We start from the raw sequence: 26,094 nt of genomic DNA on the forward strand, positions 1-26,094 counted from the left end.
GTTGCTCACACTGAAGGGGTGTCCCTCCCTTTGACATTTCTTCTGCCTTTCCACCAGGCCTGGCTTGTTTCCTCCTCCCCCCTATCTTCTTGCCTCTGCTCTATCTTGCAGGAATCCTGGGAGCGGTGCTTGGAACAATCTCTAAGCAACTAAAAGCATTCTTTAAGGCCATTTAGAACAATAATAGAGCTCACACGGCAAAGCTTCTGTGCATTCCCTCGTGGGTCCTAACACCAGCCTTGTGAGTTAGCGTCGTAGGGCAGGCTCCCTAGGAGAAGAGTCCAAGTGGTGATTTTGGCATGATTGCTGTATTAGCGGTGAGCTCCCAGGAGGAGATGAGGGGGAACAGGAGCACAGGGGCGGGAGCTGAGCAAGGGTGTGGGCTTAGCTGGAGTCTGGCCTCAGCCTGATCCCATGGAGGGTTCTGGAGTGTGAATTGTCCCATAGGGTTGGTCCCACCTTGAGACAAGAGGGTTGGCCTTTTGTATTCCTGTGCCAAGGAGTCATTGGTTTGGGTTGGGGGCGAGGTAGGATTGGGGGGTGTTGCTTCCCAGACCAGATGGCCACTGTCTGGCCAAAGGCAGTTCTCTGTGTGGTGCTGTTGGCTCGCATGCCCAGAACTGGGCACAGGTGCTCTGCTAGGAAAGGGGATCAGGTCCTGTCTCCAGATTGTTAGTTGTCTTTCATGCAAAACCCTGAGCCTTAGGAGGTTTAAATCACTTACCTGAGACCACATCCAACTTGTAAGTGATTTAGTCTGGGATCGACTGACCATCCTTTGAAGCATTGCCCTGTTCTGGGATTGGAAATGGTCCTTTGTAGCCTGTGGGACCTCTTTGTTCCCGTCTCTGCTTTTCTCTCATCGCTCTGCCATCCTGGGCTCTAGGAAGACCAGCAGCAAAGCATCCATGTCACTGAAGGGAAATGGCGAGGTAAACGGAGAGTCAGTTTCTTCATCTGTCCCCTGTTCTTGTGAAGATTAAATTGTCCACTCCTCAGGTCACGGTCTGTCCTGTTTGTGACAGTGAACACGTGAAAACATTCATCACTGGGGTCACCTGGTCCCGGAGGCAAAATCTCAAGCAGCTCAGTTGTTTTTTTGTGTGTTTTTAAAAAAATTAACATATAATATATTATTTGTTTCAGGGGTACCTGTCTGTGATTCATCAGTTTTACACAATTCATAGCACTCACCATAGCACACACCCTCTCCAGTGTCCATCCCCCAGACACCCCATCCCTACAACTCCCTCCCTGCCAGCAACCCTCAGTTTGTTTCTTGAGATTAAGAGTGTCTTATGGTTTGTCTCCCTCTCCAATTACATCTTGTTTCATTTTTCCCTCCCTTTCCCACGACCCCCTGCCCTGCCTCTCAAATTCCTCATATCAGAGAGATCATATGATAATTGTCTTTCTCTGATTGACTTATTTCACTCAGCATAATACCCTCTAGTTCCATCCATGTCATTGCAAATGGCAAGATTTAATTCTTTTGATGGCTGCATGGTATTCCATTGTGTGTGTGTGTGTGTGTGTGTGTGTGTGTGTGTGTGTGTATCTCACATCATCTTTATCTGTTCATCTGTTGATGGACATTTAGGCTCTTTCCATAGTTTGGCTATTGTGGACATTGCAAGCAGCTCAAGTTTTAATGAGAACACTTTCCTTCCCCTGACAGAATCTTCTGGAAATTCAGACCTATGTCACCATCCTGCAGCAGATCGTCCAGACCACCCCTCAAGCATCTGCCATTACAAGTGGGATGAGGGAGGTAAGACTCGGAGCCCCGGCTGCAGGGAAACCCTATCTGGGGAGGCCCCTCACACCCCCACGGGCCTAGGTAACAGAGACCCAGGTGAGGCATCAAGTCAGACTAGGCGCTGAGCTGCTCTGGGTTCACCGCCCCTGCTCTCGCTCTGGGTTCACATTTGAAGTTTACCCTTCTGTTCTTTTCCTCAGACTGGGAATGCTGAAGTTTAGACAGTTGAGGACACAAAGGGTGTCCCTGACCATTTTCTTAGGCATTTGCTCTTGAGTTTATGGGCTGTTCTTGCTTGTGTAGTTCATAAGAAACTGCCAGACTGTTTCCCAAAGCCGTTTGCATTGTTGCTGCCCATCACCAATGAAAGTGTGAGAGTTTCTGTTGCTTTGCGTCCTTGCCAGCACTGGGTATGTCGGGTTTTTGTTTTGTTTTTGCTTTTCTGACAGGTGTTGTATATCTCACTGTGGTGGTTTTTTTTTTTTTTTTAAAGATTTTATTTATTTATTTGACAGATAGAGATCACAAGTAGACGGAGAGGCAGGCAGAGAGAGGGGGAAGCAGGCTCCCCGCTGAGCAGAGAGCCTGATGTGGGGCTCGATTCTAGGACCCTGGGATCATAACCTGAACCGAAGACAGACCGTTAATGGTTACCGACTGAGCCACCCAGGTGCCCCAAGGCTTTTGTTTTAACTTAATTTTTTTAATATCAAAGCTGAAGAGACCCTAGCATTTGCTTGTAGAAGATACTTTACTATTTTTTTTTTTTTTGAAGATTTATTTATTTATAGAGAGGGATAGAGCACGTGTCGAGAGTAGGGGCAGTGGGGAGGGGCAGAGGGAGAGAGCTGGGCTTGGAACCTGATGTGGAACTCTATCTCACGATCCTGAAATCCTCACCTGATCAAAAAAATGAGAGTCAGACGCTTAACTGACCAAGCCACCCAGGTCCCTCTAGAAGATATTTTAAAATTCTGCCAAGTAACATCTCTGAGGTAGGAAAGTTGTTTGTTCTTGGGGACATTCTTGTCCAAATTGCCTGCCAATGACCATTTCAGGGACCTGTTCCCCATAATTGGTGTAACCGAGGTTTCCACAAAAACCTAAAATAAATTTTCCTGATGCTTAATTTTCTTTGTCAGAGATTTCTTTCCAGACCTTATTTTCATTGTGCAATCCTCATTTTTCCCTCTGGTTCAAAGGGAAAAGCACACTTTTTAATCCTATCATCTGTTTCCTTGTAACAAAATTCTTCTGAGTTTTAAGACCATAGAGACTGTCTGGCCTCAGTTTGAGAACATCAGTGATCGTCCGTCGTGATCTTGGTGTCAGCTGGGAGCTAGTTAGGAATACAGACTCTCTGGCCTGAGCCCAGACCCTCTGAGTCAGAATCTGCCCTTTTAACAAGACCCTCCTGGGAGAACCAGAAATTCAGAAAAGCATCACATTCTTTATTAATCTTCGCTTAAAAATTCTATATATGAGATAGATGGTCCCTTTCAGGTTTGTTTTGTTGACTCCTACCTAGAAAATGTGTGAGTCAGCTTTGCTAAATGAGGATATAATTAGTGTTCTAGGAAGGCAGGTTACCCAGTTAAGGTGTCAGTAAAGCACCACGTCCGCGCCCTCTAGTCTGAGGCTGCCGGGGACGCATCTTTGGTCAAATAAAGCTGGGTGTATTATTCACTGCAGCAGGGAGGGGGTGTCCAATGGAGACCTGCAGGGTGTCTCCGTGGAGGAGGGACACGTGAGAGGATCGAGGCCTGTGCTGGGAGGTCTGGGGGGGAGGGATCAGCTAAGCAGGGCCCTGCTCTGGGTTGGGTGCCCTCAGGAGAGGGCTGGTCCTATGACTGAGCATCCCCAGAGTCTGCAACCTGAGAGTCCATACTCGGCGATCCAGCAGCATCACTTGTGTTATGGGGGAGGGGACGTTTGGTGATTTTTGTGGGTGCTCAAACACAGGGTGGTCTTGTTCCTCTCTCATTCCCCCATGGTCCTGGAGTGACATCTTCGGATGTTGGGCGGGGGGCTCATTTATAAGTTTATAAGTAGGGAGCATCAGTAGGGACTTAGTAACCACACAGGGCCGAGGAGGGCTTTCTGCATTTATATCTCAGATTCTACTTTCCCCCCAGGGGATTGGGTGGTGGCCCCAGGCCCACATTTGCTCCCTCAGTGCACGTCTGTCTGTCTTGCTGTAGCTATATCTGTGACTCTGCTGTCACTCCAGCCACTTTGCAAAGTGAGGGAAAACAGGGGCGGGGGGGGGCTGCCTTTCCCATGTGGCTTTGAAGAGGGGAGCCCCGGGCTCATGCTTGGAGTTTGATTTGTGCCCAGAGGTGAGGCAGCATGCTCCGTGTCAGAAGGCACTCCTTTTGAGCAGAGTCAGGCTTTTTTAACAAGGGATTTGGATGTTTTTGAACAGACTGTGGAGGGGCTGGTTGGCGAAATGGCGCCCGCTCAGTGGTGTGGAGAGATTGAGGAAGGATCTTCTCCCATGTTGCTCCTTGGAGTGTGGCTAGGGTTCCTTGGAGTGTGGCTAGGGTGGGACAGCAGCCTCCCCGGGGCCCCTACTTCCCTGTAGTCCCTTGCAGCTCGACGGCCTCTGCCTGGTGCAGCTGTGGCCTTGGTGCGGCTGATAGCCCAGACTGACCGTGCCATCTGCATGGACAGACCACAGAGGCCGGCGAGAGTCGGCATTCCTAGCTTTCCCTTTCACAGAAGGAGAAAGTGACTTATTCCGAGGCTCTTGGCCTGTTTATGGCACAGCCAGGTCTAAATTGTGGGTGTACTGCGAGTTACCCTCCTAGCATTTATGGCTCAGGCTCTGAAGACAATGAAAAGGCATGAATTCAGGGTGGCTGCCATGGACGGGCCTGTCTGAGTCAGCTCGGGCTGCTCTGACAAACAACACAGATGGGGCCGCACAACCACAGACAGTTGCTTCTCCCAGTGCTGGAGGCTGGAAGTCCAAGATAGGCTGCTGGCAGATTTGGCTTTTGATGAGGGCTGCTTCCTGGTTTGTAGATAGCCGCCTTCTTGCTGTGTCCTCATGTGGCCTTTCCTTGGTGCATCTTGGGGAGAGAGAGAGAGAGAGAGAGAGAGCACTCGAGCACTCAGGTGTTGCCTCCTTATCTGTAAGGACGCTATCTCCACCATGAGTGCCCCATCCTCAAGACCTCATCTAGGGCCCCAACTCCTAATACCATCCCACTGAGGGACAGGGCTTCAGCATGTGAGTTTGGGCAAAGGGACACAAATGTGAAGAACCTTCTTTGCCCCTTTTCCCTTTGGATTTCCTCATACATCAGGCGTCTGTGAATGCTGAGTCTGGCCTTTTTGTGCAGGAGAAGCTCCTGACGGAACGGGAAGCCACCGTCCTGCAGAGTCAACTGGAGGAGGGCCGGGAGGTGGTGTCCCTCCTACAGGCCCAGAGAATGGAGCTGCAGGCCCAGGTATGGCTCCTCACCCTCGTGTCCGCTGCTCGCCATTGGGCATTCACGCCACACACGTGAATCAGGTTTTATAACACACTGTATTCCAGGGTCCTGTATGTGCAGAAAAGCGTGTAAGTATCCCACAGGGGTGGGGGGTGGTTCTCAAACTCAACACACCCGTGCGTCCAGTGCTCTGAGCCAGAAACTGGCCCTTATGAGTAGCATGACCAGCTGTCCTGCTTTGGCCGAGGGTTTCCCAGGATGGAGGACTGTCATGCCCAGACTGGCAGAGTCCTGGGCAAGCAGGGATAATGGGTCATGCCAATTCCAGGAGTCTCAGAGGTTCCCCTTGTGCCACTCCTCCCCCAACAAGGCTTCTGCAAGTTGATTTGTTTTGCCCAGTTTAACCTTGTTCTTAAAAATAAAAGATGGATAAAAAGAGTTGGAATTTTTATCCTCTAGTTGGTCAAATCTGTACTTCCTGTTTCTCGTTTCATGACCTAAAATCTTTCATTTGGAATTTTTAAAAAAGATTTTTAAAAATGTATTTGTTTTTGAGAGAGAGAAAGAGAAAGAGTGAGCATGACCAGGTCGGGGGAGAGAGAGAGACTCCTGCTGAGCAGGGAGCCCGATACAGGACTCCATCCTAGAACCCTGGGGTCATGACCTGAGCCCAAGGCAGAAACTTAACCGACTGAGCCACCCAGGAGCCCTCTATTTTGGAATTTGATTATGGCTTGGGAAAGAGTGGTTGTGTCAGTGTTTGCCTCTGCTCAGAATTTCTTAGCATAAAGCTCCCATTTCTAACCCCTCTCCTCACCCCCCCCCACTTTTTTTGGTGAAGCTTAATTTGAAAACTAGTCACCAGAAGAACTCACTCCTCTTTCCGTGGCTTTCCTTCTTGGTTAATGAGCTCATGGCTCATCCCCCTGATTCCTTCCAGTTTTTTTTCTCTCGTTACTGACCATCCTGATGAGGCATGTTGGGTTAAAATACTAAATCTTCATATACTGTGCACCTGCGTTTCCAAAATCTAAAAATAAATTGATAGTTGGTTTGGGAAGTACAGGTAAGGGACAAGAGAACAAAAAGTTTGCAAAATTGGACTAATTAGGAAATCTAGAACATTGATATGTTACTTGTCTCTAACCCTTCAATGCCTGCAAAATAAAAAGTTAAAGCCTCAATAGATCTGCAGATTTTGTAGCAATTCAGTGCCCTCCAGATCTGCCCAGGATCTCATTTGGGGACCGTGGAGCTCCAGAATCTTCCTTTCTGTCCCACCACTCATTGCACAAACCTGTCACTCTGCAGCAACTCTCAGGGGCCACTGAAAGCAAGCTGGGGCCTGGTGATTATTTCCTGAGGTAAAGCTCACTGCTTGAGAAATTGAGTATTGCCCTTCAACTCACCCTTCTTGTGACAAACCATGGCACAGGGATCAGACGCACCATTTTGGTGACTTGGTAATTTGTGGTTTCCTCTGAGGCCTGGGAAGAATAGAGTGAGCATGAGTATGTGGGGGGGGTGTGTATGTTTGCATGCGTGTGTATATATATGTGTATATTTGTGTGTAGGTATGCATGCGTATATGTGTGTATGTGTGCATGTTGTGTACATATGTGTATATGCATATATTTGTATATGTATATAAGTTTGTGTATCTGTGTGTATGTGTATATGTGTGCATATGTGTGTGTGAGTGAGAGACTGGAGAAGCGGACTCAAGCCTACTGGTCCCGGAGACGTGGACCAGTCTTTACATTGTAAAAAGGTAAAAAACATTTTACCATTTGGGTGGTAAAATGAATTAAGTAGAATTGATGAGCCTTAAAAAAAGAAGGAACTGACAACACTAGACCAAGCTAGAAAAAGAGATAACCAAGTGCATCGTTAGTAATGGTGGGATTTGTTTGGTGAAACCTGCATTTTAAATATATATGTTCGCATATTGAAATATCTATATTTGTTCAAAAGCACACACACACACACACACACACACACATTTGTGTGATGTCTATGGTTTGTGATGTAAATTATAGCTCTTCCCGTGGCTGCACTGAGAAAATGCAAGAGCCCAGCCTGACATGGGAAGTTCCAATTCCAGGGCGAAAAGGTGCCTGTCTCTATGTACATATATGTGCTTGTTAGATGTAAAAGAAAGACCTTGCTTCACAGATTAACTTAGTTGCTGAGACTATGAAATCAGTCTGTCCGCTTGGCTGCCTGTCCCCACCCTTGGTTACTGCCAAGACTTACTGGTCTTGCTCTGATGTTGTCTTTCTAAGTCGGGGGTCTTCTTTGACCCCCACCTTGCCACCTGGTAAAGCCCATGGACTGCTTCTCAGAGAAATGTTAAGGGCATAGAATAAAAATAAAGTATGTATAATTAAAAAGAAACCAATCCTGTTGAGATAGTTATCAAAATATTACCAGTCATTTTCTATATCATAATTTATGTGCTTATATTAAAGAAATCTAGCGGTGGGTCTGAAGAAACACAGGTTGTATTAGTTTTCTCTCACTGCTCTAATGAATTTGTACAGATGCAGGGGCTTGAAACAGCAGTGCTTTATCCCACATTTCCACGGGGTTGGAAGTCTGGGCAGGCTTGGTTGGTTTTTCTGCTCTGGGTCTCACAAGGGTGATATAAAGGTGTTGGCCAGCCTTCTTCTCTGGAGGTTCTCGGTGGTGAATCTTCCAGTCTCATTCATGTTGTTTGCAGGATTCAATTCTATGGGCAGGTAGGATGGAGGACCCCAGTTCTTTGCTGGCTGTCAGCCAGGAGTTGTTCTAGAGGCTTCCCATGTCCCTTGGTACATGGCCCTCTCCATCCTTAAATCCAGCAACAGTGTGTGGAATTTTTCTTGGACACCTAAACTCTCTGTCTTATGAGAGCCCCCTTTCAAGGGCTCATATGATCAGGAATGATCTGTAATAGTCTCCCTGTTTTTTTAAGGTCAACTGATTAAGAACCTTAATCACATCTGCAGAGTCCCTTTTGCTGTGTAACATGACATCTTCATGGGCATAAAGCCAAGGGGCAAAGGTCATGGGGACCAAAAGTCTGCCTAATTGGGTCTTATTAAAACACAGGTATGGCTGGGTCCACCCAAGAGTTTCTGACTCGGTAGTTCTGGGGTGTGGCCCAAGAATGAGCATTTCTGAGTTTTCAGGTGATGGTATTTTGATACAGGAACCACACTTTGAGAACATGGATATGGGGGTGGGCCCCAGATTGGGTCAGAATGTTTTACATCTGGTCCACCTGAGTCCCTGGCTTGGGCCTTCCATAGCCTATTCAAGAAATGCTCATGGATGGCTTTTTTGCTGATTTTAAAGGTTTTAGAGGCTTCCCAATGGAGCCAAGCTGAGGGCTCTGAGGGAGATTTGGTAGCTTAGCCCCTCAGCAGGGCCAGTGCTATGCATGGGGACGAGGGAGGGGATGAGGGAGAACTCCTTGTAGCCTGAAGGCTTCCACCTGGCAGAACCATAGCATTTGGTTCTGTCTCTAGAGGATCAGAACCCTCCATAGCATGGTCCTCAGGGTGAGGTCCCTAAACGAGGAACATCAGAAATGCACATTCAGAAGCCCATCCCAGACCTACTGAGTCAGGAACTTTGGGGTGGGACCCAGCAATCTCTGTTGTAACAAGCCCCCCGGGTGGTTGTACAGAGTCAAGTTTGAGAACTCCAGTCCACAGGATGGAAGGAATAGCACCCTTCGTTAGAGCTGGCAGCCCCTTCTTTGAAGCCGAACATAGCCCATGCATAAGACCACTGGGATGGCACTTCTTAGAGGTGGAAGAAAAGGGACAGGCACTTCTAGCTCCCTAATCGCATTGACTGAGAGTTTCTGTGACAGGAAAAGTGAAAAAGGTCATGTTATTACTTGGAAGGAGTGAACCTCCCCAGTTATCATTTCTCATTGAAGTTGCCTAGCCCCATCTAGTGGTAGATTTTGGTAAAGGACACTTGATTTCTTCCATTTCCTTTTTTTAGAACTAAATTTTCCCTCTTACTGAAATTGAAGTAAAATTAATATACAGCATATGTTAACTTCATGAGTACAGTGTAGGTGCAACACTTCCTTTTTTAAAAAGATTTTATTTATTTATTTGACATATAGGGATCACAAGTAGGCAGAGATGCAGGTAGAGAGAGAGAGGAGGAAGCAGGCTCCTCTCTGAGCAGAGAGCCCAACGTGGGACTCAATCCCAGGACCCTGGGATCATGACCTGAGCCGAAGGCAGAGGCTTTAACCCACTGAGCCACCCAGGCGCCCCTGGTGCAACACTTCTATGCATCAATGCTCATCAAGACAAGTGTACTCTGAATCCCCTCTGTTTGACCAATCCCCCCCACCTCCCCTCCGATAACCATCAGTTTGTTCTCTGTAGTTAAGAGTCTGTTTTCTTTGTCTGTTCTTTTAATTTGTCTAATCATTTGTTTTGTTTCTTAAATTCCACATGTGAGGGAACTCATATTGTATTTGTCTTTCTCTGACTGGCTTATTTCATTTAACATTATACCCTCTAGCTCCATCCCTGTTGTTGCAAATGGTAAGATTTCATTTTTTTTAATGACTGAGTAATATTCCATTCATTTTTACCCATTCACCTACTGAATGGGAGAAGATAGTTGTGAATGATGTATCTGATGATGGGTTAATATCCAGAATAGATAAAGGACTGAAACAACTCAACACCAAAAAACAACTAATCCAATTAAAAGTGGGCAGAGGACCTGAATAGAGATTTTTCCAAAGAAGACATACAGGTGACCGGCAGATGAAGAGTGTCTGAATGCTGGGGTATGTGTCCTCTTTGTAGACAAACAGATGATGTTGAGCACAACATCAGGGAGGTGTAAATCAAACCCACAGTGAGGTATCCCCTCACACCTGTCAGAGTGGCAAAAATAAAAAACACAGGAAACAACATGTTGGTGAGGATGTGGAGAAAAAGGAACCGTTTCCTGCTTAAAAAAGGACTTGACCCAAAGGCCTCGGGGGCCCTAAGAGGACTGAAGCAGGAGGTCACCACTCCGGGTGGGGGCTCATTGCCAGTCACTGTCCTGGGTCCCTATTGACCCCTGCTGTGCTCAAACACTGACTCCTTCATTCAATCTTAACTGCTAAGCTCCAGCTGAGGTTCAGGGAATACCGAGCAGGGCATGGTGTGGCTCTTGCCCACAGCTGCTCACAGAGGCTGTAAATGGCCCAAGGAGAAACACAGCAGTCACCCTTGCTCCAGGTGAAGGTCAGGTTGCAGCACGACCCAGCCCTTCCACCCACCTCTCTCTCCGGTGTCCGTGTGGCTGCTCCCCTCCAGCAAACCTGGAATCGTGCGTGGGCTACTCTCTCTTCTTTTCCTCTCCTGACTCTACTGTGGTTTCTGGCATCTGCTCCTTTGCTTACCATTTCTCCTCTTTCCAGAAGAATCTTCTCTTCTTCGGTACCCAGGACTGGCCTTCTCTGACATCCTCCAGCACCTGAAGGCCTCCCGGTTCTTGGTGTTGCCCTGGGTGTGTCTCTCAGTGAGTCACCTCCCACACTGGCCTGTGGGGTCCTAGGAGGAGTCGCGTCTCATTCCCAGGCAGCCACGCTGGTGCCAACATTGCTTGTGGCAGAGACCTCTCTTTGGCCTCCTTTACGCTGGTGAAAGTGGGGCTCTTAATATTTTTCTTGAATATCCCTCCTTTTGTTGAATCTTTTATTTTTAAGATTTTATTTACTTTATTTCATTTTTAAGATTTTTATTTACTTGATAGAGAGAGTACAAGCGGGGGAGCAGCAGAGGGAGAAGGAGAAGCAGGCTCCCTGCTGAGTAAAGAGCCCGATGTGGGGCTCAATCCCAGGACCCTGGGATCATGACCTGAGCTAAAGGCATATGCTTACCTGATTGAGCCACCCAGGTGTCCTGTGATGAAGTTTAAATTATTGATCTGTAAAAACCACAGTGACGTAGATGTAAATTCAGTTTTATAACTCACTTCACTGGAGACTGTGGATTCTTGGCAGACACAAGCAGAATCAGGCAGAGCACCAGTGCCCTTCAGAGATTGGAAGACACCTTTCAGTCGTCCCTAGAGTCTTGTCCCAGGGCAGGCGTTCCTCCTGCAGATTCCACCAGAAGACAGCCACCAGCCAACCACCCAGCCACACCCACCAGCAAACCACCAGCTCCTGAGATACAGAAAACAATTACACTTGTCCTGGAAGGTTAGAAGTTTCTAGTTTCTAATTTCCCAGTTTATGACAATGCGTTGCTATCCTACTTACCTTTAAAAGTTTGTCAAGTGGATATGGCCAGGGAGGAAGAAGTCTGTGTGGGGGGGTTACCCTGAGTCCCTTAGGTCTCCAGTGAGAACATGCTGGTGATGCTTGTCTGTTGCTATGTGGGAGTTGGGGGGGGGTCTTCCAAGGGCGGAGGGTCGGGGGGAGAGAGAGTATGTGTTTTGTGTATGTGCATGTGTGTCCTGTTCTCCTGCAGCTGGGAGGTGGCTAACGCAGGAGGGTCCATAGTTTCAGGAAGCGTCTCAGACCCTGCCAAGCTGGCTCTGAATCCTGTATTGATTGGCAGGTCACTTTGCCTGTGGGTCTGTTCTGTAAAGCAGAAGTCATAATCGCCCCGTCCCCGAGAGGCGGTCCTGCGGCAGGGGAATTGCTGCGAGTGAGAATGTGCCTGCACAAACCATTATTCCCACCCGGGGCTGGGGAACCCAGACCCAAAGGGGGCAATAGACTGGCTGTACACATAATCTTTTCTTGTTTTTGCTTTATTTTGGAACGCTTCAGAAGTATATACAAGTGAGAGAACAGTCTCATGAGCCCCTGGTTCCCATCCCCTGAAACACACGGTCCCTCTTATATCGCCTACACCCCTACACACCCCCAGGTAATTCTGAAACAATCCCTGACACCAAATCATCTGATCCAGCCGTGTTTGAACAGATGAGAGCTCCTTTTATAGAACGTGAGTCTGTGAACCCACCTGTAATAATTAACGATAATTCTTTAGCATCACTAAATCAGAGATCGGATTTCCGATCGGTTCATCATTAACTGAGGTGCTGTCTGCAAACAGCCCTTGTCACCCCTTTCCGTACGTGTTCTATCTGTTCGACAAATGCACGCAGCGCTCTACCCATACCCACAATCAAAATACAGGATAGTCCCCTCTCCCAGGAGCTGCCATCATGGCCAGCCCCTTCCCCCACCTCTCCCTAAACTCCCAGGCAACCACTGAATTGGTCTCTATCTGTTTGGTTTGGTCTTTTCCGGATTATCATCTACACAGAATCAGCCAGTGGAGATTTCTTTCCCACAGTTTCATTCTTTAGCCTTTGTTTAGATTGGGATGCAGGTAAGGTCCACAGGTTGTAACTGGTTTCTGTGTCTTTTAAGTCTCTTTGATCCATTCTGTGTCTCTTTTTTCCCCCTTGATATTTGTTTGTGGAAAATGCGTGCTTTTTTTTTTTTTTAAAGATCTTATTTATTTGACAGAGAGATCACAAGTAGGCAGAGAGGCAGGCAGAGAGAGGGGGAAACAGGCTCACTGCTGAGCAGAGAGCCCGATGCGGGGCTTGATCCCAGGACCCTGAGATCATGACCCGAGCCAAAGGCAGAGGCTTAACCCACTGAGCCACCCAGGTGTCCTGAAAATGCGTGCTTTTAAAGTCTGTGTGCTGCGGGCACAGGCTCTTTCCTGTCCCTGGAGAAAGGTAAGCTTTGATCAAAGGCAACCCTCCCTGCTGCCCGGCTGACCCTGGGCTGTCTGGCCTGTGCTGTAGGGCCCCCAGTGCAGCCAGGGTCCCCCAGGCTTGTTCTCAGGGCTGCACCGTAGAAAAGGAATGTGTGACTTTGGGTTTCTTCCATTCCTGGATGGCTTCTTGTCTCTGAGCCTCTAGCCTTGAAGGGGTCTTTTAAAGTGCTTATCTCTTGGAAGCGTTCCCTATAGTGCTGAACACTATAAATGAAGTCGGAACATGTAGCTGGGCCGGGAATTAGTGGGAGACCTTGGTATTTGACATGACAGGTAACTGTGAATTTAATACGCTCATTTATTAGGAGGAACAGAAACCCCATCAAGCAAGCTTAAGCAGGAAACAGAACGCTTTAATTTTATTTTGAAAAAATTTTAGACTTCTCAAAAGCTACAAAGATAGCCCCTGGGTTGCCCGCATACTCTTCACCCAGATTCCCCAAATGGTAGCTCCTTAGTTAATAACCACAGTGTCGTGATTGGAACCAGGAAATTAGCGATGATACCATCCTTGTAATAGACTTGTCAACAATTTCACAAATTACCCCATCGACATTTTTTTTTCCTGTGGATCCTACTCGCATTTACATGTTGGGTCTCCTTAGTCTACCCCAATTTGGGATATAGCTCCTGCCTTTCTTTGTCTTTCATGACCTTGATGGCCAGTTATTTTGTGGAATGACCTTCCTTTTGGGCTCCCAGATATTTTTTTCAGAATTAGGCTGTGGCTGTGCGTTCCTGGCTGGAACCCACAGAAGTGAATGTCCTTCTCAGCGCTTCTCATCAGGGGAACATCTTGTGGGTGTGTCTTCTGCTGGTGTTGTAACTGGGGCACTTGGTTAAGGTGGTGTCTGCCAGGTTTCTCCACTCTAAAGATACTTTCCCTCATCCCCCCCAAAGGAGCAGGATATAAAATACAGTTTATGAAATTTGAGAGCAGGGTTCCGGGCAGGAACCAAGAACTTAGATCTGGGTTAGCTGCTCACCCTCTGTCTCCCTTCTCTCCCACAAACTCTCTCATGTCTGTTTGTCTTTGCCCTTTGGCTTCATTTCTCTGCCTGTCTGAGGAACTGCTTTTCTTAACTTCTTCATGCACATTACGAAAGATGGCCACTCCAAGATGGCAGCCCCAGGGTTCTGTGAACCTGTCACCAGCTCACTGCTATTTCTGAGATCCTTTTCCAAATTCCCCAGAGAGGAAGCATGTGATAGGCGGATCTGTGTCTGACCCAGCCCTGGTTTTGTAGCTCTGGTCAGGAGAGTGGGGTCACACTACTGCTGGGACCCCTCTATGAGTGAGATGGTACAGATATCAGACAAGGGGGATGACATGGGCTGGCAGATGACTTCCCAAAGTGTGGAGTAGATATACCCCTTCTTTCCCTCCTTCCTTCCTTCCCATCTCCTTCCCCGCCCTCCTACCCTCCTTTCTTCCTTCTGCCCTGCTCTCCTTCCTTCCTTCTTTCCTTCCTTCCTGATACAACAGACACATTTCCAAAAACCATTGTAAGCTAAGTTTTCAAGTGTCATCAGTTAGGAAACTTCACTGTTCCAAGGCAACATCTGTATGTGAAGAGAGGAATCAGTTGTCGTAGGAATTCTCATCCTCTAGATCGTCCAATATGCACATTCAGCCGCGTGCATGAAATGCCTTTAGCAGACATGTATGAAGTTGAACTCAGATACCTGTCTGGCCCCCATGACTCCTTTGAATTTTGGGATGCACCATTCTAGGTAGAAGTGGTTTTTTTGGTGTGTTTCATTTTGTTTTGAGGACTGATAATGCATGGTGAATTCTTTTCTACTCGGAAAACGAGATTGCAAAAGCGTCACGACTACACAAATACTAAGCTTGTAAATGAGTACACCCATGACTCTTGTTAGAAACTCTTAAAGTGAATATAAGTCCACATTATATTCTATCATATTTCTATTTTCTTACCTTAATTTTGACTTGCCCTGTGTCAGTGTGTTAATAGGTAACCCTGTACACTTTAGCTGCCCAGACATATAACTTTACTAATCAGAAATTAGGACAAAAGTAAAGTGTCATAGTGATTAAATAAGGACAAAGAACACCCCCTCTTCCTTATTTTAGTAAAAATAGCATCTTATCTATTCAGTATGTGTGCTTCTATTTTTTTGGCTCTCAGATTTATGCTAACTCAGAATATGAATAATACAGCTTATCCGAATTGTACATCTTATTCCAGGGACAGCAGTTTTCTTTTTCTTTTCTGGGATTGCCGTCCTTAGCCTGTCTTTGGTGAGGGCTCCGTTAAGGGTGGATTCAGACAGGGCTAGCATTCAGGTTCCTTTCTGGCTCCAGGATTCCAAAGTGATTCATTGCCGATAGTGAAACTGGAGGAGGAACAAAGGAGCAAAGCAAACAAAACAGGGTATTTGAGGGCGGGTTCTCTCTGCCAAGTCCGTGTCTTTTTAGAAGAGGCAGGAGGGCTTTCCTCACACCTGTGTCTTTGCCCACAGACCTCGGCCCTGGAACAAGCTATTAAAGATGCCCATGAGTGTTACGATGACGAGATTCAGCTCTATAACGAACAGATTGAAACCCTGCGGAAGGAGATCGAGGAGGCCGAGAGGAGCCTGGAGAGGTCTTCCTACGACTGCCGGCAGCTGGTGGTCGCCCAGCAGATGCTGAAGAACGAGCTGGAGCGGTACCATCGGATCATTGAGAATGAAGGCAACAGGTGAGGTCACAGATGGGCCCCGCTCTGAGACTGCACCCCTCTCCCTGTCCTGGCCACTTGCTTCCTGTGTGCCAGGTGATGGGTACGGGGCCTTGTGGAGCTGGAATCCTAGTTGGGGAGGCAGCTGATGGACGATTCTGGAACAGAAGACAAGCACCATGGAGTACCTGGTGACCCAAGAGAGGGCCTGGCTAGAGGGCAATGGTGGGGGTGTTTGAAATTTTCAGGAGGGTGGTCGAAAAAGACCTCACAGAGAAGCTTGCTTTTGGCTCCTCAAGCCTCTGGGAACGTAGACATGTTAGCCGGTAGGATGACCAGGAGTACTCAATGAGATGCAGCAGGTGGGGTGCGTAGCACGGTGCCCCACTCAGCAAGAGCTTGGAGGTGGTGGTGGTGTTACTGCTGCTACTATTGTTGTTTTCTTTCTTTCTTTCTTTTTCTTTTTTTTTAAGATTTTATTTATTTATCTGACAGAGATCACAAGTAGGCAGAGAGGCAGGCGGAGAGAGAGGGGGAAGCAGGCTCCCTGCTGAGCAGAGAGCCTGATGCGGGGCCTGATCCCAGGACTCTGGGATCACGAGCTGAGCTGAAGGCAGAGGCTTTAACCCACTGAGCCACCCAGGTGCCCCACTATCATTTTCATCAGCTGGTTGGGTCAGTAGTGTGACTGTCGATGCACTGGGTGGTCTTGTTCATAATGGAGCTGTGACTTGAGCTCCATCCACTTTAGGAGAGCAGGGAAATTTTCTCTATCCCTATCCCCTGTCCCTGTCCCTGTCCCCATTCCTTATCCCTATCCCCTATCCTTATCCCCATTCCTTATCCCTATCCCCATCTCTAATCCCTGTCCTTCACCCTACCCCATCCCTATCTCTATTCACTGTCCCCTACCTCTATTTTCTGTCCCTATCCTGAATTCCCTAGCCCTCTCTCAATCTCTCTCTCTTTATGTCTTTATCACCTACACCTACACTCTTCATCATCACTCTACACGTCTATACTGATATATCTACACGTATATACTGATGCCTGCACTTACATCTGCATCTACATCCGTATCATCCATGTAAACACGTACATCTACACTTAAAGCTACATTATCTACATCACCTACCTCCATAGCATCTACATCTGTGCCAACATCATCTGTGTCTACACGTATAACATCTACACATACACCTGTCCCTACACCCATCCCTACCTTACCTCCATCTATACCACCCACACCTACATCTACATTATCTGTATCTACACCATCTATATCTACACCATCTATACCTACATCATCTATATCTACATCTTCTACGCCTACCTCATCCACACCTACCTCTACATTATCTCCATCATCTATATCATCTACAACTACCTCTACATCATCTACTTCTATACCACGTACACCTACATCTAATGCCATCTACATCTTTGTCGCCGATACCTACCCCTATTCTTCATCTGCATCGACGTCATCTAGATCTACATCATCTTCAGGTATGTGCACCCTTATACCCGCACCGACGTCATTGTCGTGCACACTTGTGTCAGGTACATGTGCATTTCTATCTCCGTCTGCATCTGTATTATGTTGATCTACACCTACATCATCTATATCTGTGTCTGTGTCCATGTCTGTATCTGTAGATACCATTCAGAGAGCAGTTTGAGGACTCACAGAAGTTACTTCATAGAAGGACTCTCACTCTCTATTAAGTTTGGATTCTTTGATTCAGTCTTGCTGATTTGGGGGGACTGGGCTGAATTAAAAAAGAAGCACCCAATATTACTCCACGAGGAGTGGTTCTTTCCTTCACTCTGGATGCTCTGTCTTGACTGCCGGTGCTCAGATGTTGAGCAGAGAAAGCAAGATTTTCTTTTTCTTTCTGCAGTTATGGTCCATGGATTGTTGCACAGTCCTAAATTATATTTATGTTATAGTGAATGCATTATGCACACATGAAAATAAATCTTGAACTAGCACAAGTGACTGTGAAAATTTTTGTTTTGGAGGCAAGGCTTCACAGAAAGTTCATGAGATAGCCCTTTTGTTCGTTTGTTCACAGAATTCTAATTTCGTTCTAATTTCAAGTTGATAGAAATGTTGCAAGCATATAACACAGAACCCCTGAACACTGTTTTCACAGACTCACCACTTGTTTAAATGTTATCTCCATTGCTTTATCAGTTTTTTCTCTATTTATATAATGCATATGATTTTTTTTAAAAAAGAGTGGGAGTTATCATATCTTGATTGCCCTAAATACTTCACCCTGGGCTGGCTACTGTTCTATTGAAAAAACAAAACAAAAACTCTGTTCAACAGAGAAATGACATTTTTAGATTATAAGCAATTCCCATTTTACAATTCTCCTATATGTGTGTTTCATAGTTTATGACTTCAGCTCAAAGAAATCCTTCCCATCCTCATCTAGTGTGGTTTATTAATAGTCTGATCCAGCAAAAGCTTTCCTCATTTTTGCTCATATCAGAGAGTCACTCCTTGCCCTGACCGACTATGTAGTTTGATGAATTAAAGCTGGTGACCATTCCTTTTTTTTTTTTTTTTTTTGTTTCTTTCTCCAGGCTGAGCTCTGCCTTCATTGAAACTCCCGTCACGCTGTTCACCTCTAGCCATGGAACCTCTCTCAGCTCTCGGGTTGGTGGGAAAGGTAATGGTCCTCAACCCTGGTTTCTGCTGTTTTCCATCATAGAAGAGCAAAAAAAAAAAAGTCAAATGTCTTTCTTCCTGAACTTGGCATTCATGCTTTCTTCTGATCCAACTGGAAATTAAATGTTCTTTTTTTTTTTTAAAATATTTTATTTATTAATTTTAGGGAGAGAAAGGAGGAGGGACAGAGGGAGAGAGAATCTTCAAGCAGACTCTGTGCTGAGTGCTAAGCCTGATGTGGGGCCAATCCCAGGACCCTGAGGTCATGGCCTGAGCCAAAATCAAGAGCTGATTGCTTAACCAACCCAGCTGTCTAGGTGGCTCAAGATTCCTCTTATTTCTGAATTTAATAATTGCCTGCTCTTTTTGCCCAGGAGGAAGGGGATGCCACTTGAGGGGTATTTGTATTTATTTAGCTTGCAGTGCATATGGAGCAAAGGAGATCAATATGATTCTGGTACCCAAAGACATTCAGAACACATGGGAGACCCAGGCAGATCTGCTGTCTCTCCTTTAGAAAAGTCCAAGGCGAGGATGACTCTGTAGAATGAGTTCCATTAACTGGTATTCATCATGAGCTCAGCAGGGGTTGGGGTGTGGATACCCAGCGTTATTGCCATAGAATGTTCCAGTAAGTTGTACTCAGTGTGATGGAAACTGTGAGTGTCAGAACAGGCAGCACCTTCCCTCCCCTCTGCAAGCCCAGAGGGGTCAAGCGACCTGTCCAAAGTCACACAGCTCGTTGTAGAGGTGGGACCTTCATGTGGGTCATGGGTGCTATGGGTCAGACCCAAACAGCTTGCCCTGTGTATTGCAAAGTCTACCCCAGTGCTAGGCATTCGTCTCCAAGACAGCCTATTTTTCTTTTATTTATTTAATTTTAATTTTTAAATTTAAATATTAATTAATAATTTATTGACAACCTGTTTTTCAACAAATACGTTTTCTTCCTCTTTCATCGATAAACTTGACTTATGCCCCCCCCTTTTTAGATCTCACTAGGGCTATGCAGGATATAACAACAGCAAAACCAAGACAAAAAGGTCTCCCCAAGAACATTCCAAGGAAAAAGGAGATCATTGCTAAAGACAAAGCTGACGAAAGTCTGGAAGACCTACCCTTGCAGGGTCCAGAAAACACAAAGCTGGTACAGGTCGTTCCTAAAGAAGGCGGCGAAGGTAAACTTGAATCACAAGGTGATGAAGCCAGTCCCCCAACCCCAGAAGCGTGTCTAGAGGACGTGCCGGATGGAGGGCAGATAAGCAAGGCCTTTGGGAAACTATTCAAGAAGGTCAAGGAGAAAGTGAAAAGCCCCCAAGACTCTGAGCCCCCAGCTGACTTCTACACCAAAAGGAGGTATGTGCTGGTCTCTGGGGATGCCAGTTATGTAGACCCTGGGTTCTGCTCGTCCTCAATCCCAGCCAAAGGTGGAGTGGTCATTTCCATCGAGGATGACTCTCTGCATCGCGACAGCCCTGTGGAGCCATCTCCTGAGCAGCCCGGGCCCCCGCTGGAGAACAGACAGGGGGATCTTCAGGGGAAGGAAGACGGACAGCCACCCAACCAGCATGCTGCCAGCAAGGAGAATGAGATTAATACCGAAGGACTGAAAGGGCCTGGGGAGAAACAGAAGGACCAAAAGGAGGATGAGGAGTCCAAGAGGCCCTGTTCCGTGGTCACACCTGGTCCGGAGGAACCGTCTCCACCCCAGTCTCAGAGGCCTGGGGTGGTTCAGGATGGATCTGAGGAGCATGGGGCCAGGAGCAGCAGCCCGCAGGAGAGAAGTCCCCCCAGATCGTTGGCATATGAGAAGGTGGAAGTGATGGAGTCCATCGAGAAGTTTTCAACCGAGAGCATTCAGACCTATGAGGAAACAGCTGTCATTGTGGAGACCATGATTGGGAAAACAAAGGCAAACAAGAAGAAATCGGGCGAGAAGAGCTCTTAAAATGCCTGGGCTCGATGGGAAACAATGTCTTTGCGGCCACTGTAGGGGAAGTGCTTTGATATTTTAGGAAACGTGATAAAAGAGTGAGGGTTCCTTGTTTGGTTTAGACCATAGTTGGCCCATCTGACATTGCCAATGAAGCCTTAATTAAAAAGTTTTCTTTGCTCGCACACCCTTTGTCTAATTAACAGGGGCCTTGGGATCGTAGGTGGGTCAGCCGTGTTCAGGGCAGGGTGCCATGTTCAAGGGGCCGTCAAACCCTGCTCCTTTAAGGAAAGAGAAGTGCTCTTCACCGTGGGTCATTGAGAGACTCATTAGAGAGTCTGGAAGTGTCTGGACTTCACACAGAAGCATGCTCATTGAAGCAGCTGGTGGTTTTTTGTTGCATTTCAAGCACAAACATGTGCTCAGATGCGGGAGTGTTTTGTCGGTGGTACAGGATGAAAGGTATCTGTCTTCGTTCGGGTTCACAGAGAAGCTGATCCTGAAACAGGGGTTTGAACGGATTTCTTTGGGTTGTGATCCCAGGAAGGGCCAGGAAGGGAGTGCAAGAGGGAGACGGGGGCGGCAAGGCAGCCAGTAAGAGGTGTGTGCTATTGTATCAGTTAGCGTTGTGGGCACGTGGAGCTCAGTCACCCCGAGGGATGCTGGGAGATGGAATAGAACACATGCTTTGGAGCTGGTGAGGGAGCCAGGCTCACCAGCCATAAACTCCTGTCAGCCAGTGCGGAGGGCTGCTCACGCGGCGCTAGCTTGTGCAGGGGGTGGGGGGGGCGCCGAGAAAACCCGCAGGTGCAGAGTAGGGGTGCAGGTGTTCAGACCTCAGGTGTGGAGATACTCGGCAATGGTAAGGGGCCATGAGAACCAAAGTGAAGTGGGGCACCCCTGCCAGCTGCCTCAGCTTATGTCCCCAGTGTCCCGGTGTCAGAGTCAGTGAAAATGTTCTCACTCAGAAATTGCGATCCTGGGTCAGGTTCCAAAAAGCAGAATCAAATGTCATTGCAACTTTCCTTGTGGGGGAGTTACTTAATTGATTACTAGAGTCCACCATTTACGGAGCATATGCTGTGTGCCAGACAGCGTGCTGTGCTGATAAGGGGAGATTTCTCAGGTTTATAATGATCTCAGTGACTGTAATGCAGTATACCGTGATATACGTGTGTTTGCACACTCTCTTGCACACATGTGCACACGGACTCATACACGTGTGCATTCTGGTACTTACTGTGTCACTTCCGAGGAAACAAATTACTTCCAACTACAATCTTTTCTTTTTTCTTTTTTAAAGACTTTATTTATTTATTTGAGAGTGAACTGGAGCAAGAGAGAGCATAAGCTGGGAGAGGGGCAAAGGGAGAGGGAGGGGCAGACTCCCCACTGAGCAGGGAGCCATATATGAGGCTCCATCCTAGGATCCTGGGATCGTGACCTGAGCTGGAGGCAGACACCTAACCGACTGAGCCACCCAGGTGCCCTCAAACTACAATCTTTACAGAAACTTCTATTTTGCCTCTAGGCATCTGTTTTTCTACTACCTTTCTGCCTTTTTTTTTTTTTTCTTACACCAGTTGAGAAATTCCTCCTTCCCTGTGTAGATGCTCATAAGGGCACTGGTAAATGTGCTTAAATATATGGATTATTGTATCTACCTAAGCAAAAGTATCTGGCAAGACGGCGATACATTTTTCGAGAAAATTGATGGAGTCGTAAATTACATTCTATTACTTCTTTGTTATGAGTAATAGGAAGAATACTAAATGGTTACCTTTCCTATCTACTTAGAGCGTTAAAAAAATCTTGTTCTGAATTGATTTGAGGTTTTGAATTCAAGAAAGAAATATGCTTTTGTTGTTCTTTCCAAAAGCAGAATGGAGGACCCACTCCATTACACACTTCTGAAATATTTATAATTTAAAAGCTAAAGAGAGAATGATGGAAACCATTAGCTGGAGCTCAGAATGTACTAGGAATTTGGATCAGTGAGTATATTATATTCAACATCACAACCACAGAAGACTTTATTGTGTGGACTGTATGTTCAGTTCATATTTTAGAAGGCAGGGACATCTTTTTGGAAAGAAAGCTTATTTTTATATTGTATTTAATCTATCATCAAAAATGGATTGGGGAACCTGTTCTGTGCCCTGCAGGGTTCTGGGCACTGGGGACACAGCAGAGAAAATCAGATGTGGTTCTGCTCTCACAGACAGGACATTTTGGCATGGAGAGGAAGGAAATACACAAATAGATAACTAAATAAAAGAACATTGGAGAGACGAGACTAGGAAGGGAACCAACAGGGTGACATGCAAGAGTGACTAGGGGTCCACTTTGGATTGGGTGATCAAGCAAAGACCCCATGAATGAGGTGACATGTGATCTGAATGACAAGGTGGGCCAGTCATGTGCAGAGTCAAGGGAAGAGCATCTTAGGCAGAGGAACTGCAAGTGCAAAGGCTCTGGGGCAGGAATGAACTTAACCTGTTCAAGGAGGAGAAATCAAAGGGACTGAAGAGGGACAATGGAGGAGGTGAGGTCAAGGAGGGAGGCAGGAACCAAGAAAACACCCATTTCTAGGCAGCCTCACCTCACCCTTGAACCAGGCTTACCATGGGAAATGTGGGGCTGCCTGCAATGGACACTTTGGGGTCTAGTTGGGCTAGTTGTCCCCTGTCCCCCAGAATCCTGGTTGCTCTTTCCTTACCTGCTTCTCTCCACTTTCCATGCTTGGTTCTGTTTTCCCCAGGGAGCTGCAGAATGGGGTCATTTTCTAGCTTTGCCCTCTCCCTGAGGTCTCTGGAAACAAGCACTTAAATCTGATGAAAAGTATTTCTTGTCGTGAACATGAGGGCTTAGTGCAGGCCTCCCTGTAGCATCGATGATGAAAGAACACCAGACATTTGACAAGCCCCGAGGTTCCCAAGCGCCAGTGCTGCAGGAGGCTGGCCTGAAGTGTTGCACCAGAGAGACCCTGCCTCCTCTTCCCTGACTTAGCCTCAAGTCCAGGACTGAGAGTTTCCTGAAGCTGCCTACCCCCTAAGGAAACTGAATCCAAGCTGCCCACTCCTCCCATTCACCAAGCATTTGAGTCAGTGACCAGTAACTACTGTCATGTGAGCAGCCCTGGGTGCTAATTCCCCAGGTCCCCTGATCCTTGTTGATCTGGTTCATTCCTATTTCCCCAGGCTTCTCAAGCCAAGCGCATGCGAGTCTGTGTCAGGGGCTGCTGTGGTCATTGGAATGTGCTCCGTCTACACACCTGGCATGTTGGGAGCACTGTGGCGTTGGTGCTCCCAGGAGCAGCCCTCAGCCAGGAGAGACAGGACCTGGTGCATAAATACCCCAGCTCCCTCTCCCCTCCATTGGGATAACTCTTATGTGTTCTATACTCTCCCCAGTGAGCCCTAGAGACCCCCAAAGAAACCCACTCACCCATATGCCCTGAATCAGTCTCCTTCCATCCCTTACTTTCCTGTTCCCTGTATATAGATGCTCTTTTCCAGTAAATGACTTGACCTTGTTCCAGACTCAGCATCTGGGAGGACCCAACCTAAGACTGCTGCCTGGTTGGCATGTGCCCAGCAAGAACTCCTAGTCCTCAGGTGGCAGTCCTGTCTTTGGACTGAGGGGCTGCTCCTCCTACACTGGATACAGCCTTGATCAGACTGTCAAGACATCCTGCCTGCCTCTGGCTCTGGGTGGGCAAGTGTCTCCAACAAGACCCACGGTTGGAATTGGAAATCTGAGCCCAATAAAACCGAGGCTGGAAATAAATGCTGGAGCTGGCTGGTGACGGGGGAGTTCTGATGTTCCCACCACTCGTTCCCTCTGTCTCTCCCTAGGGTTGCTCCTATCTCTACTCTTTCTCTAGGCTCCTTGAGGCTGGTTCTTCAGACTTTCCTTGAGTTCTGAGAGCTACTATGCATGCTTTGCACACACTGCTTATTTGTTTCCATTAGGCAGAGTTGGTTTCAGAGATCCAACCCTAGAGATCCTGAAGCAGCCCCTTTGCAGAGTCCTGGGTGCAGGGGGTTTCCTAGAGCTGTGATCACAGGAACATAGAGTGCTATTAGGAAGCACCCATCTTTTAGCTATAAGCCTGCCTCCCCACACTCTGGTGCTGGGGCTGGACCCTGTGACCGTGTTCCTGCTTTGCCAGTGTCTCCCTGGGAGTGGAAGAGGGCAAGGCTGGAGGAGGGGTAAGGGACCTGCTCCTTGTTTGTCCTCATCCCCTGGGCAGCAGCCATTCCTTCCCATGGCCGCTGCCATGGCCCAGTTTTCAACTTTTCCAAAATTTCCAGAACCAGCCTCATTACAGTCTCCCCAGAGAAGCCTTCACCAAACTGTTGATACCTCTGTTCAGAAGTCTGGGCCTTCCAGGCTGTCCACCTGCCCTCAAGCATCAGCTCTAGGCGTGTGGGGGAGTTGGGTGGGTGGTGCCCTTCTCAGGGACCCCACCATGGTCCCAGAGAGCCACCTTCTCCTTCACAGTGAGCTCTTAACTTGCATGTATTAGATTGCTTGGTCTGAGTCCTTTAGTGGTCTCTTTTGCCTTTCTAATTAAGTAGGTGATATTTCTTCATACTCACTTTATGGTGCTTATGTCACTCTTCCTTATTAACATCACGGGTCGGATTCCTGTTTTTTGACTGGTACAGAAGAGGGTGTGAGGCAGGAAAGGGAGGCACTGGCATGGGCTGCATGAATCTACCAGCCACTGCTCTGGGCACCTGGGGTCCCATCCCACTGGGGACCCCGGAAGAGACCAGGTAGGAAATCTTCAGATTGTCCCAACAGGAGGCGAGGAAGCTGGGATATCTATGCACCAGCTCCCATTCTTGCTCAGGTCAGGGTGGCTCCAGCCCCAGGGCCTTGATTCCCTGACACTTCTGCCTGTTTCCCATTAGGTCTGGGGAGTCTCTGCAGTCTGAGAACACCACCAGCAGAGCATCCTCGGCAGGTGCGGAAACTGTCTACAGGTGACCTCCCGGACAGGCCAAGGAGATAAATTGGCAAGCGTTTTCTACAAAGGCCAGATTATAGGCTGTACAGCCTCTGTTATAACTACTCAGTCCTGCTGCTTTAGCATGAAAACATGCTAAAATACAATACAAAAGCCAACAGGCATGACTGTTTACAATATAAGTGTGTTTATAAGAACAGGCAGAAGGCTGGATTGGGTCCCTGGACTGTAGTTTGCTGACCCCCCGTATAGGGCATGCTCCAACAGGGTCTATCATAAAATGAATTTACATATCAGAAGACACGTCTAACCTGGCTTCTCTACTTGTTTCTTCTTTCCCCTTTCATGTTGGAAAGTTCCATTTGGTTCTCTCGACGTAAAGCTTATAAGAAAACATCTCCAAGCACCCATTGTAATCCAGTTTTCCTGCAGTTTTTGTACCATAAGTTCATAGTTGGGGTGTTGGCAAATGAAGTCCCCTCAAAACTCATGACATTTGGCACATTGATGATAAAGGAGTCATTCAGGTACCCTGATTAGTACCAATGCTTGACTTCAACTTCTCATGATGGATGAAAACAAATAAATGCCACAAAAAGCCACACAGACTTATATTTTATCCAAACAAATAGGGCTTTGGGGTTGAGATGTATATTCTTTTTTTAAAAAATATTTTATTTATTTATTTGACTGACAGAAATCACAAGTAGGCAGAGCAGCAGGCAGAGAGAGAGAGAGAGAGAGAGAGAGAGAGAGGGGTAAGCAGGCTCCCTGGTGAGCAGAGAGCCTGATGCAGGCTCAATCCCAGGACCCTGAGATCATGACCTGGGCCGAAGGCATAGGCTTAACCC

General features: G+C 47.2%; 1 protein-coding gene across 1 annotated transcript in view; it reads left to right on the forward strand.

The window, feature by feature from the left end:
- BFSP1 (beaded filament structural protein 1) overlaps positions 1 to 20,486 on the forward strand; it is a 40,347-nt gene extending 19,861 nt beyond the window's left edge. Inside the window, exons 4-8 of the mRNA XM_047747063.1 lie at positions 1,679 to 1,771; positions 5,107 to 5,214; positions 15,450 to 15,670; positions 18,248 to 18,333; positions 19,325 to 20,486. Coding sequence (XP_047603019.1) covers positions 1,679 to 1,771; positions 5,107 to 5,214; positions 15,450 to 15,670; positions 18,248 to 18,333; positions 19,325 to 20,280 — 1,464 coding nt within the window. The 3' untranslated portion in view covers positions 20,281 to 20,486. The remainder of the gene's footprint in view (positions 1 to 1,678; positions 1,772 to 5,106; positions 5,215 to 15,449; positions 15,671 to 18,247; positions 18,334 to 19,324) is intronic.
- The last annotated feature ends 5,608 nt before the right edge of the window (positions 20,487 to 26,094 follow it).

Source organism: Lutra lutra, chromosome 9, assembly GCF_902655055.1.
Source record: "Lutra lutra chromosome 9, mLutLut1.2, whole genome shotgun sequence".
NCBI lineage: Eukaryota > Metazoa > Chordata > Mammalia > Carnivora > Mustelidae > Lutra > Lutra lutra.